The following is a 19,918-nucleotide window of genomic DNA, read 5'->3' as shown; positions in this document are numbered from 1 at the left end:
AGAGAGAGAGAGAGAGAGAGAGAGAGAGAGAGAGAGAGAGAGAGAGAGAGAGAGAGAGAGAGAGAGAACCTGAGATATAGTTGGATAGAAACAGAGAGATCAAGTATTTATTATATGCCTACTATATGCCATCCCCTGCCCTCAAGGAGTCTACACTCTAATAGAAGAGAATAACACATAAAACAGTGCTGAAAAGAAGGGGAGAAGGGGAGGGAAGGAATACAAGCAAGAGATCAGGAAAGGAAGAGAAGATGAAATCCAGAGAATAAGGCAGGGAATGAATGAGTTAAACTTCACCAGAACCCAATTTGAAATAGTAATCCCAGAAATGAATTCACCAATGACCAAGGAAAAGTTCCCAAGTTTGAGGCTACTGTATAGGTTAATGTCCTTATTAAAACACTGATTATTCAGTTGGTAGAGTCCCCTTTTTCTTGCAACTCTTCCTCCCATTGATCATTATTTTGTGTTTTCCCTATTCATTAGCACCTATTCTCAAAATATGTAAGGGCAGAAAGAAAAAAAGAAACATAAACCTGTTACTCTTTCTCCTTGTTAGAGGCAGTCACAAAATATTCAATGCTGCAGAAAATTCAAAGTGATGGAGTTGGAAAATTATCCCAGGTGTTCATTTCTTCACTTCTCCCCTACTACCACTGATAATTTAAAAACAGCTATAAAAATAATAATAGCTTGAAAGAGACATTCTTTCAAGACATTCAATCACTTGTTTTTCTAGTTCAGACAAGAGTTATCTTTTCCATGAGAATACTACCACAGAAAATAATTAAATACTGCCCTCCAGAGGCCATTGGGAATTCAATGGCCTTCTGAGATTTGAGCAGTCTAGAGAAAAATCCTTTAAGTTTATATCCCTCCAGGGTAGCAAGCAATGGTCTGCTCTTCCATACAGACTGGAAAGTTGAGCCTACATGCCTTAGAGGCTATTAGAACCTCACCCAGGAGATGAATCTTTAACAGATCTGTTCAAGTTGGTACCTCTGGCTATTACCTGTCACAGGTGTCATGTAGGCAGTTGTCTCCATTCAGGACACTGGGTGAGGGAGTAGGATTGTGGTCAGATACTTCAAGATTGGTGAATATGGAAATAATGGGAGAAAAAAGGGCCTAATGCTCTAAGGCAGGGGTTCTTTTTTTTTTTTTTAACTCTTACCTTCCATCTTAAGAGTCAATACTTGGGGGCAGTGGGATTGAAAACCAGGCCTAGAGATGGGAGGTCCTAGGTTTAAATCTGGCCTCAGACACTTCCCAGCTGTGTGACCCTGAGCAAATCACTTGACCCCCATTGCCTACCCTTACCACTCTTCTGCCTTGGAACCAATAGAGAGTATTGGTTCCAAGACAGAAGGTAAGGGTTTAAAAAAAAAAAAAAGAGTCAATACTATGTATTGGTTCCAAGTCAGAAAAGTGGTTAAGGGCTAGGCACTGGGGATTAACTGACTTGCCCAGGGTCACACAAGCTAAGACTTAATCTTTTTTGGATCACGAATTCCTTTGTATGAAGTCTATGGACCTCTTCACAGAACACTGTTTTTATTTTCAGTTTTTAGAATAATGTTTTTAAATGTATACAATAAATATATAGGACTTCAAAGGAAACCAAATAAATTGAAATCTAGTTATCAGATTTTTTTTTAAGTTCACACAGACCCCAAATTAAAAACCCAAATTCAAAGGGGTTTCATTTCACTGACACCAAAAACCATAGGCACTATAAGAAAAAGATAAAAGATAATACCTGTGAGAATCAGTATTATAGTAATTAGGATTAGCATCTTTCTGGGTGAAGAGAGTCAGCCAGAGCTGTGTGATACCTCTGCCAGTATAATATATTCAGAGCTGTGTGATGCCTCTTCCAGTATAATATATTCATTGGAGGACAAACCTGGCTCCTTCTTTCTTAACCCAATATCATCGTAGCCTTATTCGCTAAAATTTTTCTGATTGGCTTTCAGGGAGGAGGGGAAGTTGTAGAACTAGGTTCAGCAGGCTTTTCAGGGCCTTTTGGGGAAGTTTGCTCACTGACTGCTGTTTTGTTTTGTTTTTTTAAATCCTTACCTTCTGTCTTAGAAGCAATACTATGTATTGGTTCCAAGGCAGAAGAGTGGTAAGGGCTAGGCAATGGGAGTTAAATGGCTTGCTTAGGTCATGCAGCTAGGAAGTATCTGAGGCCAGATTTGAACCTAGGACCTCATATGTCTGGATCTGGTTCTCTATCCATGGAGCCACTTAGCTGCCCCCAATTGCTGATTTTTCATGAACCAGCCAAGTTTTTATTGAGGCTTTGTCTCCCAGGACTGTGTCAGGCTTTTAAGAGTGAGAGGGGACAATGGATGTCTACATAAATTCTCAGAGAGCTCATAGCATAGCTGGGGAGATGAGGCTGATGAATTTGAAACCGTGCCTGAATAAGTCAGGGAAATAAGCAAAATTCCAGTATGGGGGACAGATTATAAGTGCTTTATAAAACACTTGGCCTAGACCAGTGATGGGCAAAAAGAGGGGGCCAAAGGAATTTCCACGGGCCATAGTTTGCCCATCACTGACCTAGACCTTGAAGACTTGGACAGATCGGTATTGCGAGGGAGGGAGAAAGGCTGGGAACTCCCAAAGCAAAAGCAAGAAGGAGAACAGTCCTAAGACTGGTAGAAGAGAGAGGAAGAGACCCAGCTCTTTGGAGCACAGGGTCAGTGTTTGAGGAATAATCATAGATAAATTGAATAAGCCTCTCTCTATCAGATCTGGATTCTGCTACTTACTAGCTATGAGACCCTGGGTAAATCACTTCCCATTCCCAGGTTTCAATTTTCTTCTCCATAAAATGAGAGAATTGGATGCGATGAACTCTAATGTCCCTTGTAGGTCTGACATTGTGTCATTATAAAGGGCACTGAAAATCAGAAAATCAGAGATTCCATTGCTGAAAGAGACCTTACGCTGAGTTCAATCCCCTCATTTTATAGAGAAGGAAACAGGCTTAGATTGGTTATGTGACTTGACCAAGATTACACAGCAATTATGTATCCAAGGCAAGATTAAAACTCATGTGTATCCTAACTTCATGCCTAGCCCTCTTTCCAATATACCACATTGCTTCAGTTTAGATTTGATTTTATGGGCAACAGGGAGCCAATGATGCTATTCTTTTAAAAGCAAGATCCATGCCAGGCCAACCCACTTGCATTCATTAACAGATGGAGGTGACAGACAAGGAGAGAGGTCAACATCAAGAAATAGCTCCAATGAATGGAAGAAGTTCAAGATCACAACCTTGAATTAAGGAGAGGGGAGAGAGATGAGTTTTGTTTTTTCATTTTTATCTATATAAGAAGAATGAGGAATAAAAATGCTGCATTTGGCTTGCCATTTCCTTCTCTAGCTCTTTTTACAAATGAGGAAACTGAGGCTAACAGGGTTCAATGACTTTCCCAGGATCACAGCTAGCAAGTGTCTGAAGCCAGATTTGAACTCAAGAAGATGAGCCTTCCTAACTCCAGATCTGGCACTCTATCCACTGTACCACATAGATGCTCTCTTGAATATATGAGGCACACGGATTTTCTCATTGTGATCCATTTCTTGACAGTTCATTTTTTCATACTATATTGAAGTCCTGGCTGGGGTAGGACTGACGGACAGGGTATATCCTTTATGGAAAGGAGTCTGCTAACCTTAAAGTCACCATACCCTGTGTCTCTTTCAGTCCTGGGGCTCACTTCCTGCTCCTGGTTAGAGAAATTTAATGCCTTGACCCTTTTATGAGCAACACTCCTTTTAATGAAGCTGGAGAGAGCTTCCAGTAGTCCTAGGAAACCACAATATCTGTTTTTTAGAGCTCAAGGGCATACAGGCTGTGAACATTTCATAAGCACAGTAGGGGAAGGAAATCCAAATGACAGATACAACAGCTTAAGTCCTGGAGCCCCAAACAATACTATGGAAAGAAATCTCTCTTCTGGTTCTCATGTGATACATTCTAAAGAACCCCTTTTAAGGAATAGCTTCTTACTTTTATTGTAGGAGAAAGGCCATTTTGTTTATTATTTTGAAGACTCCAAACCGACTAGATTTATGACTTTAAAGAACAACTCAGGAGGTATTGATATTTGAAGCACAATTGTCTCATTTGCAGCTGGGGAACTCTTTTTAAAAATATTTATTTAATTAATTTAGAATATTTTTCAATGGTTACATGATCCATATTCTTTCCCTTCACTCTTCCCACCCCCCTCCCGTAGCCAATGAGCAATTCCACTGTTTTGCATGTGTCATTGATCAAGACCTATTTCCATATTATTAATATTTGCAATAGTGTGATTGTTTAGAGTCTACATCCCCAATCATATTTCCATCGAACCATGTGATCAATCATATGATTTTCTTCTGGGTTTCTACTCCCACAGTTCAGAAAGATCATTTTAGCATAAGAAGATCTGAATTTAATTCCTCGTTCTGCTCCTTATTTACTGAGTGATCTGGGGCAAGTCACTTAACCTCAGTTTTCTCATCTGTAATTATCACCAAAATCTATTCTAGCTCAAATCCCAAAGATCCTGGCTCTGAGGCTTGCTGACTATGTGGACAAGTCACTAGCTTCTCTGAGCCCCCTCTAGTGTCAATACAGTTCCTTTCATCTTAGATCTCTTTGTCTTATTTCTTTCCATTTTCAGGGAAACACTTTTCTCTGGATGGTGCCTTATTTCTTGGCATTCTTTCTAGTACTAATAATTTCTTCTCAGATACTCCAAGACTAACACAGCCAAGAGTTAGGTTATTCTCTAGAGTCATTGTCAAGGTCTTCCCTCTGCCTCCAAAAATCAGCATCTTCTCCTTTTAAGTCACAACATGAGATTATATTGATTTCTACAAGTTCTGTTTTCACCTTCTGACTTCTAGGTATTCTCCCTTCTTCTTTACTGAGCACCTTACTCACAGCCTTCCTCTCCAACCAAATCCTTACCTTTATCCTCAGTGACTTTAATATTCAAATGGTCATCCCATCAAACACCGTGGTCTCTAAATCAATAAGTACTATGTGCTAGGCAAAATACTAAACACTGGAGATTATAGACAAAAAATGAAAATATCCTTGTTCTCCAGGAATGATCTATTAGGGAAGACAACATAAACACATAATTTTGTCATGAATAGACTTTAAACAGCTGGAGGACCTAGAAAGACTTCATGTTGAAGGTGGCATTTGAAGGAAAGGAGAAAAGGGAACAAACTTTTATTTACTGAGTCCCTAGGATGTGCCATATATTGTATTAAGTGCTTTACAAATATTGTCTCATTTGATCCTTACAAAAATCCTGGGAAGAAGGTATTATCCTAATCCCCATTTAATAGCTGAGGAAACTAAGGCAAATAAAAGTAAATTTACTTTCCTGGGGTCACATGCATAATTAAGTGTCTGAGACCAGATTTGAACTTGGTAATTCATTGACTTCAGCCCTAGAGCTCTTTTTAGGATCATTTGAGTGGAGCTGTCTTTTTTTTTTCCTTTTTTTTTTTTTTAAACGCTTACCTTCTGTCTTAGTATCATTTCTAGCAAGGGCTAAGCAATTGAGGTTATGTGACATGCCCAGGGTCATACAGATAGGAAGTAAGTAAGGCTAGATTTGAACCCATATTCTTCTGACTCCAGGCATGGAACTCTATTTTTATTTGTATATATATTCATTTTTATAATACATTGATATATACATTTTATAATTTAAAATAAACATTTACATTTACATAAAAACAAAATTATATTTACCTTTACATATATATGCATGCATGTATATATGTGTGTATGCACACACACATATTCTCTTAGAATACTCAGTCAGATCACTCCTTTACTTCTACCCTGTATCTTACTTTGCACTATCCAAAGATCACAGTTTAGAGCTGGAAGGGAAGCTCAACGTGACCATATCCAAAGCCTTTAATTTGACAAGTGAGTAACTTGAGGTCTAGAATGGTTAAGTGTGGTCTATACTATACTATGTGGTACTATATGTATTACACTGTACTCTGCTATATGGCACTGTATGGACTAGACTAGACTAAAATATATTGCACTGTACTGTGTTATGCTATCCAGTACTATCTAGTACTGTACTATGTTGTACCATAATATACAGCACAATGTTCTATTGTACTATCCTGTACTGTATAACACTGTGCTATATACTATCCTGCACTATATTATAATGTACTATGCTACATCATATTGTACTGTGCTATAATATGCTATACTGTATTATAGTGTATAGTCATCCCTCGTTATATCACGGTTCACTTATCAACGGCTTCGCTGTATCACGGGTTTTTAAAAATATATATCTCATTCTGTATTGTGGAGTTTTCACTATATCGTGGGATTTTGCGGATGAATACCACACTGTACACAATGGAAATGCAGTATGCCACTACCGCTTGTGCAAGTTTGCCAACATGAGATTGTACAGGGCACACTATTGGCTGATGGAATAAAAGGCGACCAACCACAGTGCGGTGTTCTGTATCCTGGATGCCGATTGGCTCAGTGACTGTAGCATCAGTCTGTTTATTCTCCCACGCTGTGCCCATAATAATAAAATAAATAAAACGCTGCTACTTTGTGGATTTTCACCTATTACGGGGGTCTCTGGAACGTAACTCCCACGATAAGTGAGGGATCACTATACTACACTATACTGTACTTTTTATTCCATACTGTGCTGTATTCTACCATTTCTATACCACACTACACAAGAAGCGGATGTGGGATTTGAAACCAGGTCTTCTTGATTCTAACTCCTTGAAAGTAGGTTCTATGTCATTTTGCTTTAATCTTTGTATCCCCAGTACCTAGCACAATACTGTATATAAAGGCATTTTAATACATTTGTTGAACTAAGATGTAATCAAAATATGATATAGTTTTTGTTCCCTAAACAATCCTTCAAGTGATTCACGCAGGATTTGCCTGCTTATCATTCACTGCTGTGGTCCTCAGAGGCAAAGATTCCAAAGTGCTGTAGTTCTGCTTTCACCTTACCATCAACTGTGTTCATGGGAAACAGGGCTGGGGACCAGGAAGTCTCTAGAAAATGTTAAATTCTTTCTCCTTTCTCTTTACTAGGACTTGAGTGAGGACTGACAATGCTAGGGCTAGCCTTACCATGCCCTAGAGGGACATGTCACTTTGCATTTATAAGGCAGAAAACTATGTGGCAGAAAGAATAATAAATACTTCATAGATGTGTGTGCTTGAAGGGACTGTAGAGGTCATCTAGTAGAGGGGTTCTGAAATTTTTTATGTGTCCTGGACCCCTTTGGCAGTTGGGTGGAGCCTATGTGTGTTTCTCTGAATAATATTTTTACATTCATAAAATAAAATACATAGGAATATAAAAGAAACAAAGAGTCATCAAAATGCTTTTTTATCTCTTTCTAAAGATTATTTATTTGTTTGTTTTTTAAACCTTTACCTTCCATCTTAGAATCAATACTGTGTATTGGTTCTGAGGTAGAACAGTGGTAAGAGCTAGGCAATAGAAGTTAAGTAACTTGCCCAGGGTCACACAGCTGGGAAGTGTCTGAGGCCAGATTTGAAGCTAGGACCTCCCATCTCTAGGCCTGGCTCTCAATCCACTGAGCCACCCAGCTACCCTCTATAAAGATTATTGTATTTTTATCAGTGATGGAACAAATATCTTCTTACATATATGTTTTTTTTTAAGCCCTTACCTTTCTTCTTAGAATCAACAGTAAGTATTGGTTCCAAGGCAGAAGAGCAGTAAAGACTACACAATTGGTGTTCAGTGACTTGCCCAGAGTCACACACCTAGGAAATATCTGAGGCCAGATTTTAAACCAGGATTTCTCATCTCTAGGTGGGGCTCTCAATTCACTGAGTCACCTAGCTGCCCCTGAAGTGACTTTTTTTTTTAAGTTCATTAGCCTCAGATGAAGAATTCCTGATTCTAATCTTCATGTCTCATTTAATACTTGAGGAAACTGAGACCCAAAATGACAAAGTGACTTTTTCCAAGATAGCACAATTAATTAAGAAGACCAAGAATGTAAATAGATCAGAGGATCATCAGAGGAACCACAGAGGCCATTTGGTCCAATGTTCTCATTTTACAGATGAGGAAACAAAGCCCAAGATGGTTAAGGGACTCTTCCAAAGTCACAAAAGTTAAGTATCAGAGGAAGGAAATGAACCTAGGTCTTCCAATTCTAAAAACAACACTATTTCCACTAAACTATGCTTCTTCTCTGGTACTAGTTTCTCAGTGGAACCATCTTTATCTTCCCTTTCCGTTCCCCTCTCACCATTTCTTTTGATGTGCAGTGATATTTCCAAACTTCACAATTCATTGTTCATGTCTGCCTTTAATAACAAATGAAACCCTCAAGTCAAGATACAAGTCTCTCCTCACTCTCACTACTCCTAGCCATTGCTCTCTAGGAGCTGCTAAAATACATCCCTAGGCTTTGGACTGGTCAGTTAAAAAAAAATCAAACACAACTAAGGAAAAAAAAGAGACTGAGCTCTGAATATGCCTAAAATAGAATCCTAGAATATGAAACTATGGCTATTCCATGGGGGAAAGGGAAAGAGAGGAGGGCAGCAGGAATGAAGACAGTGGCATGAACATTGGCTGCAAATATCAAGAGAAACTAATGATTTATTATTAGTAGCATATGGACTCATCCAAGGGGGACTTGTATCAGAAAGTCATTTTAAAGCAAACGGGCAATCTGTGAAACTATAGCAATATAACAAGCTGAAATCTCACTAAACATGTATTAAGTGTATCATGGCTAGGTGCTAGGAGACATGTAGTATTCAGAAAAGGTGTGACCCCCTACCTTCTTTTGATATTTCTCCCCTTCCCCTGTCTTAAGTCTGGGCAGGGGCCAGTTTTCCTTTGTCTATGTCTTTCTTTTTTTAATTTCAATTTACTTATTTGTTTGTTTGTAACATTAAAATACCCAGTTAACTCCCTTCCTCACCGCCCTCCATTAGAGAAATCATTTGACAAAAATGATATATATAAAATCGTGTCTTCTTATATCTAGCAGTTCTTTCTCTGAATGTGGAGTCTTTCTTAGGTAATCTGTCAATTTTGGTGCAGATTACTAAGGGACCTCTATCTAGTCTATACTCAGCAAGTATTTAATATGTGGCAGGCCCACAAGGAGTTTACATTTGAAAAGGGAAGACAACATGAACATGTATAAGAGTGTGGGTATGTGTGGGTGTGGGTGTGTGGGGGTACATATTCATACACATAAGAAATATTAGCTAGTTTTAGGAAGGAGTACAGCTGAGGGGTTTGGGAGAGCAAATCTCAGGAAAAGCTTACTGTAGAAGGTGACGTTTGAGCTGGATCTCGAAAGAAATTTAGGATTCCAAGAAGCAGAGGTGAGGAAGGAGAACATTCCAAACATGTGGTTATTGCGGTTCAGTGATTATCAGTCATGAACGACTCTTCATGATCCCATTTGGAGTTTTCTTGGCAAAGATAGTGAAGTGGTTTGTCATTTCCTTTTCCAGCTCATTTGTCAGATGAGGAAACTGAGGCAATCAGGATTAAGTGACTTGCCAGGTTCACACAATTATTTAAATGTCTGAAGCTAGATTTGAACTCAGAAAGAAGAATCTTCCTGACACCAGACCTGGCACTCTTTCTACTTGCTGAACCACCTAGCTGTCCTATTCCAAGTATGAGAGACAGCTAGTTCAAAGTAACAGAGATAGGAGAGGGAAAGCTCTATATCAGTGGTTCCCAAACTTTTTTGGCCTACCACCCCCTTTCCAGAAAAAATATTACTTAGCCCCCTGGAAGTTAATTTTTTTTATTTTAATAGCAATTAATAGGAAAGATAAATACACCTGTGGCCATCACCCCCCCTCCACCCCCACCCCCTGGATCGCTGCAGCACCCACCAGGGGGAAGTGGTGCCCACTTTGGGAATCACTGGAGTCTAGGATAATCACTTTGTTCATTTTCTAACAGGTAACCAGAAAGGAATAGTAGAAAATAGCACTGGATGGGTTCTAGGAAGAACTGGTTTCCAGTAAGATAAGTTACTTAGGCTATGCATGTCTTTATTTACTCATCCATAAAAAGAACAGAGTCAGATTATAGGATGAAAGTTGAAAACAGGCATTTTTTTGTTTTTGCTTTTCTTTTTTGTCCTGTGTGCCTAGCACAATCTCGGGCACTTTACAGGGGTTCAATAGGTGCTTGCTTAATGGATGAATGAATGAACGGTCTCTAAAGACCCTTTGAACTCAACTTCAATGATTTCTGCAAATAATTAGATGAATCAGAGAGAATTGGAGGAATGGATCAGTGAAAACATAACTATCAAAAACAATCAAAGAAAAGAGAAGTTGACATATCTGTGTTTGGGGATGTCAGGAAGTTGTCTGGGATGCAGTCCAACTTGAAATCAAGAGTAAGACAGGCAGAACCAGACAGGAAGGACCTTGCTTCCTTGGTAAGCAGAAGAGGGTAGCTCTGGCTTGGACTCTGGGTGGAGGCAGGAAGAGCAATCATACTTCTTAGAGAGCCAGACAAGGAAGGACATAGACTGGGAAGGGGCTAGGTTTGAAGGACTGGCCACAAAGGCATCCTGGACAGAGAAATTTATCAAGTAAGGAGAATGAGGTTGTATTCTGTCATCAGGAGGTGACTGATGTCTCAGGCATCAGTAGACAGGCTAAATTAAGGGCAATCCCTCTTTAAAAACAATCAGAGAATCAGAAAAGATCTTTACAGGAATGATCATTGGATTAAATATAACCATAGAGACTGGGAAAGCTATTATAGATCCATGTAGTCTTCTAAGAAATTTGAACTTATTACAGTTTCAATGTTTAAGATACCCTCATGATTTTCAAGCTTTCAGGCACATTTATTGAGAATAAACTAGTGACTCCAAAGGTCAAAAAAACAGTCTTAAATAAAATCAAATCCCATTTAACCTGCAAAACCCTTCCAATCAAGTCTAAAGCCTGTGTAAACAATCAGGGTCTCTATGGTAAAAACACAAGGGCTTTAGTCATTAATATGTGTCTCAAAGGAAGTAGCAAAAATATGTGTCTAAAAGACAAAAAAGCTAGATAGTTTCTCTTAGACTGTGAGCCCCTGGGGGAAAACATTCAGTGCTTATTGCCCCCTCATCTATGATCTAAACTGAATTCACAAACTTTATTAGAATGTAAGCTTCTTCAGGTCAAGAACTTTCTTGTTTTTGTCTGTTTCCTCAGTAATTAGCAGTGTCTAATACACAACAGGTTCTTAATAAATGATTGTTTTCATTTACTCATTCAAGAAACTTCTAGCCTGTTTGAAGGATCAATCGATTCAAACCTCTCTGAATTTCAAATGCTTTGTCTTAAATGTAGCTCAAAGTCTATGGGAGCCAAATCTTGGTTTTTATATGGTCATGAAAATTTTAAATTAAATGTCAAACAGAGGAATTTATGTTTGATTCTAGAGGTAAATGATTTAAACTCAAATCCACTAAGTCTTTGAAAACAGATTCCATTTAGAGATGACTTTTGGTGAAGAAACCTGCTTAAATGTTAAAACCTTGGTTTTGATCTATATTATGCAAAAGTGAGAAGGGTCTGGCACTTTTCAAAAGCTAATTGGTAAGACCTTCTTGGCAAAGAAAGCAGATCTTAGTGACAGAATGAGGAACAGCTGGAGCAAGCAGAACTCTCCCTTAGCCCCTAGGTCAAGAGATTTGAGAACAGACTGAAAGAGTTATATACTTGATTGATAACAGAGGAGATAGTAAGGCTTGGAGCTGGGGGACCTACAGAAGCGAGGAGTATAAGAGGCACTCATTGGAGGATACTTATGTCTCTAAGTGGTGAAAAAAATGTACTATTAAACATACCTGTACTCAGCTAAAGGCTAGAATTAGAGAAAATGGATAGGGCTGCCAGTAGGTGGAAGAAAAACACACCCGTGTTTAGAAAATGTGCTATGAATGAGTAATGAGTACTTAGAAATATTTACAGGATCCTAAGATCATAGATTTTGAGATGGAAAGGATCTTGAGGGCCATCTAATAAGCCCTCACATTCTACAGAAGAGGGAACTGAAATGCAGAGATGTGATATAACTAACCCAGGGTCATGCAGGTATTCAGTGACAACTTTTCTGAGTCTTTTATATGACATATTTTCCTAGTTTATTTAGTAGAAAGTGTCATTAACATCACCTACAATGGTTGAAAGAGTTTTACATTTTAAAAAAACAGTGTATTAAGTGGGATTCCTTTCATTTTCTCAGATCTCCATGACTGAAATGAAAGTAACCACAATGCCTTGGGATTACCCAGGGACAGCTACCACAACTACCAGCAGACTACCAGAGAGGAATTAAAAAGGCTCACTGAGACTTTCCTTGTAACCTCAATCCTTTTTAAACGATTGGAAATCACATCATCTCTCATAATCTCCTTCTCAGCCAGGGTTTTAGTTTCTCTTTTCTAACAAGGCATTCACCTTTCTACATCTGTCTCAAGACAGATCTTCCTGGAGGGAGGAAGCAACTGCCTTTAAATTGTGAGTGTGGGACTCCCCTATTGTGCTGACAGAAGACCTGAAAACACTCAGGTTACACATTTCTTTGAGTTAAGACATAGTGTTTTCACAAGGGTCCATATTAAAGCAAAGGAATGCAATCTGGGAGAAGCAAGACATTAAACCATTTTCAGTCATGAAAATGAGTTGTTTTATTTGACGAACTAGGTAATCCTTCAGAGAACTGAGTAAAATAGGACATAGGACCCACGAGTTTTGAGTAAGGAGTGGAGAAAGAAAGGGAAGCAACACCAAGGACACAGACCTCTCTGCAAGAAGTATATGTCCAGCAGCGCACTGAACTAGGAAGTATCCCTCAAATTCAGGGAGAAGCATAAGAGCACCAAGCATCAGGAGGGCAGAGAAGATACCAAAGATTAACTTTTGTCTACCTCACAATCTTGCTCAAGGTTTCCCTTGCCAGATCACTGATCTGGAGGGAGATGATGTGATGAAAGTTACTGTGGGTGGAAATTATCTTTATTATTGCCACATTTTCCAAGTATGTGTGATTTTGTACAACTGCAAGATAAGACTTGACTGGTCACTCACTGGCTTGGGGGCAAATGACTCATGGATCTGAGAGCATTAGGAGGTGAATATAGCTGCTAGTTGGGCCAGGTCAGACCATGATGGGAGGTACAAGATGGGGCATGACTTTTGAAAATGGAAAGAAAAAGTAATGAGTGCTGGATAGAGAACTGAGAACAAAGGGGAGTTTTAAAGTTGTTCAACTCAGGTGAACTCAAAAGAGTTGAGGTTAGGCTGTGCCACTAGTTAAGAGACTTAATAAAGGTGATCTATACCTAAAGAAAGAACCAGTTCTCATTTGTGACTAGAGAATATGCTAGGTCATTGACCCCAATGTGTCCCTCAGTCAAAGTGTGAAAACAGAAATTCTTAGATGCTATTAATTAATTATATCTATGCTTTGGGATGGGTTATGGTGTAGATGGATAGATTCTTATTGAATATGGAGTCAGGAAAACCTGCTTTCAAAAATTCTGCTTTAGATATCTATATGATCTTGAGTGAGTCATTTAATTTTTTCTCTGATTCAGTTCCCCGTTCTATAAAATGGGAATAATAATAGCACCTATCTCACAAGGTGGTTGTGATGATCAAATGAGAATGACCGGAAAACACTTTGTAAAACTTATATATTAGCTATTATAATTGGTACATTTGACAATATTCTCTACTCCTGCTTGTGCTTTTGTTTCACAGAATTCTTCCACTTAATTCTCACTTAAAGTTTTTTAACTTCACCTCTTCCCAATTTCAGATTTTTTTTCTTTTTACAGCATCTCAAGCTCTGGAAATTACCAGCCTAGTCTGCCACCTGCAGAATAAATAAGCAGCCACAAAAATCAAGGGTTGTTCTTGCTCTACTTGCCTTCAACCACAAGATGGCAGGGGATGGTGCTTCTGTGAAGAGAACAGCCAGCCCTGAATGGGCAGCAAAAATCTGTCTGGGGAAATTAGGAAAAAGGGAGAAAGGCTTCTGGACTCGACTCATTCAGAACAGTGATTGGATCACACGGTCATCGAAAGCTCTTTTTTGTGTGCTCAGGGTGGAGGGGGCTGATAAATTTAGTGTTTGATCTGTTTATCGATTTGTTTTAATTCAAGGTTTCTTAGATTTTGAGGTATTCTATGTAATTTTGGATAAGTCTCTTTACTATTCTAGCTGAAGTCTCCTCATCTGTAGCACTTATAATCCCTGTTATCACACCAGGATACTGTGAAAATCATGTATTTCATGGTAAGTCCACTAGACTGGCTTCTGGCAATTCTGTCACTAACTTGCTGTGGGGCATTAGGTACATCACCTAACGCCACGGTGGTTATCTGTAAAACCAAGGTGTTGGAAAAAGACTAAGGTCTACTCATTTCTGTGAAAGGAAATAATTAGAAAATGGTTTGAAAAAAGATATAGCACTTTATGCAATAATATCTCATTTATCTATCACCACTGAAAGAGGTGTTCTATACACAGTGTATTTCATGAAGTCTTTAGGGTTTGTTGAATTTAGTACATGATTTTTCTAAATTGCTCAAGCTTGTCACTTTAAGTGCCAATTTTTTTAAACTGTTAAGCACTTTTTATGGAAAACATTTCAAGTATATTATATATTTTCCTGCCCAATTACAGAATTCAATTTGACTTGACAAACATCTATTCCTAGGATACAGAGCAGCCTGCCATGACTTCTAATATTGTCTGCTAGCCCTTCCCCATAACTTCTTCTCATATGCAATAATTCATGAAGAATTGAAGCTTTCAGGGAGAACCCAGTTGAGATTGTTTTTGTCTTACAAAAAATTTTAAGTCAATAAATTTGGGCTGAGAGAAAGCTCTATTCCACTCCTGAAGTATAAAACACATGTGCTTTGTGCTCATTCTAGTTTCTTTACATTTTGATGTGGGCAAGGTTGATTGGGTCTCATCCAAAGAGTTGATTGACTGCTCAGATTGACTCTATTTCAAGGAAACAAGCTTTATTATAAGAGAGTATAGTAAGAAAGTGGCTATACACAGCTAGCTAGCTAGTATAGTAGGTAAATAAGGGAATCTAAGGAGATGTGGTACATAAAAGTAAGCAAAAGGGAAAAGGGTAAGGGGGAGTTTTCAGGAATGCTTTTTATTTTGCTTAGTTACAAAGGAAGGGGGTCATTTGTTTGGGCAGTTGTTGCCCTGTGTCTCCAAGGAACTGATGGTCACTTTACCCATGGTCCACTTGGTCTTCATGGCTTTACCCATGATTCACTCTGCCCACTTGGGGTGGAAGAAGGGGAGAAGCAAACCACAAGATAAATGGGATGCTAATGTTAAACACCCTAGGGCAAGGGTTAGCAACTTGTGGCTCTCAAGCCATATCTGGCTCTTTTGAGGGCCAGATATGGCTCTTTCTGCAGGAGCCATAAAGTCAATTTTTTTTCAGGCGCTGTTACAGGAGCGCACACTGTGAGCACTGTACGGCCCTCACGAAATTACATTTAAAAAATGTGGCATTTATGGCTCTCACGGCCAAAAAGGTTGCCGACCCCTGTCTTAGGACAATTTTCTGTCAAACTTTGCCCTAAGGAAAGCAATGATTGTGGAGACTGAGCATCATTTAAACCTAGTTTGTGTGTGTGTGATTTAAGAAATTGAACCACCTACTATACTTCCTGTCTAGAGACTCCAACCAAAGACCTGGGTGATATCTAAAGATTGATGTAAGGAGTTTTCTCATAATTGTAAAATCTAAGCATCTCATATGTCTTATCTGAAAGGCAGCCCATACTAATCAGCTAGTTATTGTTTCTATGTCCTTTTGATTGTATACAGCTACTTGACAGGGTTTGTGGGACATTTCAGCCCACATCAATTTCAAGATTTCTCCCCTTTTTCACTTACTTCTGGATTTGTGAAAGTATTCTAAAGGATGAAGGTTACCAGAAGTCTGAGCACCCTGTGGATGGGATTACATGATCACCATCATCTAACTTCATTCTTATATAAAAGGATCAAGTCAAAGTCCACTTTCTGAGAAGCAAACTTAATCCTATTCAACAAGGGGCCTTTTAGCTCTAGGGGGAAAAAGTTGTTTCATTTTTGTCTTTAACTGCGGTGCCAGCGTGGAACAGGCTGTCCTCACACAGTTCAGCTCATGTTTGCTTACAGAATGCCCTGCCCAGTTGAAGTACCATCCTACAAAATGCTCCTTGTATGGACAACTAGAGAATACCCTCCCCAGTCAGTCTCCCCTTTTACAATATGCCTAGGTTCAAAGCCAAACAAAAAACAAATACTTCAATCCACAGAAAGTCCATCTTCACCTCAGCTTTGGCCAGTAGTCCCAGGAGATCACGAACCAAAAACTTTCCTCTGAATTATGGGCCAGCTATGCAGGTTGAATCATGAGTCTGAGCCCAAGCATCAGTGTGCACCTCGACATTCGGCAGACTGCTGGGAGCACTGTGGGGTGGAGATTCCTACAGAAAGCTCCCTGTGTACTCTGTTTGGAACAGTGGTCATAACTGCTCAGAGAGGCTAAGCCTCCTGTACTTCTCGCTCCCTCTCAGGCCATACCCAGAAGCAAAGTGAACTCAAAGAAGGACAGTGGCAGGAATGGTAAACTCAGAAAAATCAGGCCCAGTATTGCGGGTTCAGCTGCATCTGATATAAGTCTTATCACAAATACTAATTTCCCTGTTTCTGCTGGAGGCACTACTGTCTTTCTTGTCAACCAGATTCACCATCTCAATCTCATCTTCAATTCCTTACTTTCCCTCATGCCACATGTCAAATAAATTATCAAATCTTATTGTTTAATTCCAATTTTAACCCTAACCTCCACTCAGTTGCCAAAGTGATTTTCTTAAAGAGTAGATTTATGTCATTCCTCTGCTCACTAAACTACCCTAGCTCCCTATCACCTCTAGGATTAAATTGGTATATAAAGCCCTTCATAACATGGCTTCAATTTATCTTTCCAGGCTTGGATCACATGAATCCCCTCAATAAAATGCCCTCAACAGTCCAGGAAAAAATATGCCTCCTCATGTTTCTTGAACATAATATTTCAATTCCTACTTCTGTGTCCTTGAACAGACTTCTCCCATATCTAAATACACTCCCTCCTAAGCTAAGCCTCTTAGAATCCCCAATTTCTTTCGAAGTTCAGTATAAACAACATGTCTCACATGAGGTTTTTCTCACTAGTGCTTCTTCTTGTTCCCCTCAAAATTGCCTTGCATTTACTTCTTTAAAAATTTTTTTTTACACAGAAGTAAAACATATGATCGATCACGTGGTTCAGTGGGGATGTGATTAGGGTTTTGATGTTAAAAGATCCGTCTATTGCAAATATGAATAACATGGAAATAGGTTTCGAACGATGATACATGTATAACCCAGTGGAACTGCATATCAACTCCAGGAGAGGGAAGGGAAGAGGGGTAGGAAAAATAATGGAAAAAAATTCTAAATAAATAAATAATTTTAAATTTTAATTAAATATGTCTTAATTACAAGTAAAAAAATTTTTTAACATTCATTTTTTTTCTAAACCCTTACCTTCCATCTTGGACGGAAGGTAAGGGTTTAAAAAAAAAACAATACTGTGTATTGGCTCCAAGGTAGAAGAGTGGTAAGGATAGGCAATGGAGGTCAAGTGACTAGCCCAGGGTCACACAGCTGGGAAGTGTCTGATGCCAGACTTGAACCTAGGACCTCCCATCTCTAGGCCCAGCTCTCAATCCACTGAGCTACCCAGCTGCCCCCTAACATTCTTTTTTAAAAATTTTGAGTCTTAAATTCTCTCCCTCCCCTCTCCAACCCTTTGAGAAGACAAGCAATATATTGATTCTTACGTTTACTTTTTAATTTAATAATATTTTATTTTTTTGCCCAATTACACATAAAAATTTTTTCCAATTACACATAAAAATTACTTTTTAATTTAAAAATTTTTATTTTTTCCAATTACACATAAAAAATTTACTTTTTAATTTAAAAAAAATTATTTTTTCCCAATTACACATGAAAAAAAAGCGTATTTTTCACATATGCTTATGCTTGAGGCAGGATTTGCCCTCCGGTCTCTCTGACTCAAAGTCTAGCACTATCTCCACTGTGATTCTAGATGAGCACACTACAGGTTTAGAACTTCCATCACAGATTCTGAAACAAGCAAAGCTTGCCCTCACTGACGCAGCATCTGCACCAAGGTAGCCGCCGCTGGCACTCACCTGGCCCCAGTGACATCCACTCCAACCATGAGCTGCCCGTTCAGGGAAAGGATTTCGTCCCGGAGCCTCACTTTCCCACACTTGCCAGCTGGGCTGTTCTTCTTCAGCTCCGTCACCCAGATGCAGCCAACATCCAACACGGGACCCTGGTGGGTTTTCCGCTTCTTACCACCTCTCCGTCTTTCCCCATAGTCTCCAAAAACAGGGATGTTCCCAAAACTGAGCCCTACGGTATCGGTGTCCCCCATCTCCTTGGTCAGGTACACAGTACAGATCTCCATCTCGAGGGGGCTCTGGTCAAGCACGATCGTGCTCTCGTCCACGGCAAAGTTCAGTTGGATGTATTCTCGGAGCTTCTGGATGGCCGACTGGCAGAGCCTGTGCTCTGGTCCTTCCTGTGTCTCCTGCAGGTTGCTCTGCAGCCACTGGAGGAGGAGAGGGAGGTGCAGCCCCGCGTTGTCCTGGGTGATGGGCATGGCGGTCACCCCAGGATGCCACCATCATGCGCAGAAGTGCTTCAGAGGGCTGGAGCCAGCCCCGGCTTAAGCCCTGGGGACTTCCTGGCTGTCATCTGCTCTGTCCATGCCCACCTTCAGACAGGCAAGGGAGCATGGGGCAGCCTGCACAACGCTGAGCTGGTGTTGGCCTTGGCAAGGGGACGACGGGACGCGTTTAGTAAAACAATTTGTGAAACAATTGCCACAGAGGAGTATTCAACAGGGAGAGGAAGGAAGTGTCAGACAAGTTCTTGCTTGGATGGTTTAACAGCTGCCGAGAAGGGAACTACATGGAAATTAGGTATTCCACCAGAAGTGGTGTCATCTCATCGCCCAGGCTTATTTACACCTGTGAAGGGGAAAAAAAATACATATAAAACATCTCTGTTGGCTGATACACTGTGGTACAATCGAACCTAATGGACTTCTCTACTAGCAGCAATGCAAGGATCCAGAGCAAGGCTGAGGGATCTATGAGAAAGAAAACAAGCCACATCCAGAGAAAGAACTGTGGGAGTAGAACACAGAAGAAAAATAACTGCTTGAACACTTGGGCTGATGGGGATATGATTGGAGATGAAGACACTAAACAATAACTCTAGTCCTACTATCAATAATATGGAATTAGGTCTTGATCAATGATACATGTAAAACCCAGTGGAATTGTGCGTCAGCTAAGGGAGGTTAGGGGGGCTTGGGGAGAGGGAAAGGACATGAAACATGTAACTATGGGAAAATACTGAAAATAAAAATAAAAATATATAATTAAAAAACACCAAAAACAAACAAACAAATAAATAAATAAATGAAAATAAATAAAACATCTCTGTTAAAAAATGATGGATATTTGGGGGCAGCTGGCTGGCTCAATGGATTGAGAGCCAAATCCAGAGATGGAAGGTCCAGGGTTCAAATCTGACCTCAGAGGCTTCCTAGTTTAATTTACCCCCCATTGCCTAGGCTTTACTGCTCTGCTGCCTTAGAACCAATGCTTAGTATTAATTCTAAGACGGAAGGTAAAGGTTTAAAAAAAATTCAGGATACTTTGATTATGCTACATATAATAAAA

At 39.5% G+C, this 19,918-nt stretch overlaps 1 protein-coding gene across 1 annotated transcript in view; it reads right to left on the bottom strand.

The window, feature by feature from the left end:
- The window catches only part of PDZD2 (PDZ domain containing 2), a 348,778-nt gene extending 329,950 nt beyond the window's left edge, over nucleotides 1-18,828 (bottom strand). Inside the window, exon 1 of the mRNA XM_044664497.1 lies at nucleotides 18,353-18,828. Coding sequence (XP_044520432.1) covers nucleotides 18,353-18,828 — 476 coding nt within the window. The remainder of the gene's footprint in view (nucleotides 1-18,352) is intronic.
- Between the last annotated feature and the right edge of the window lie 1,090 nt (nucleotides 18,829-19,918).

Source organism: Gracilinanus agilis, chromosome 1 (genome assembly GCF_016433145.1).
Source record: "Gracilinanus agilis isolate LMUSP501 chromosome 1, AgileGrace, whole genome shotgun sequence".
In the NCBI taxonomy this organism is placed as follows: Eukaryota; Metazoa; Chordata; class Mammalia; order Didelphimorphia; family Didelphidae; genus Gracilinanus; species Gracilinanus agilis.
This window is presented reverse-complemented; position numbering and strand designations above follow the sequence as displayed.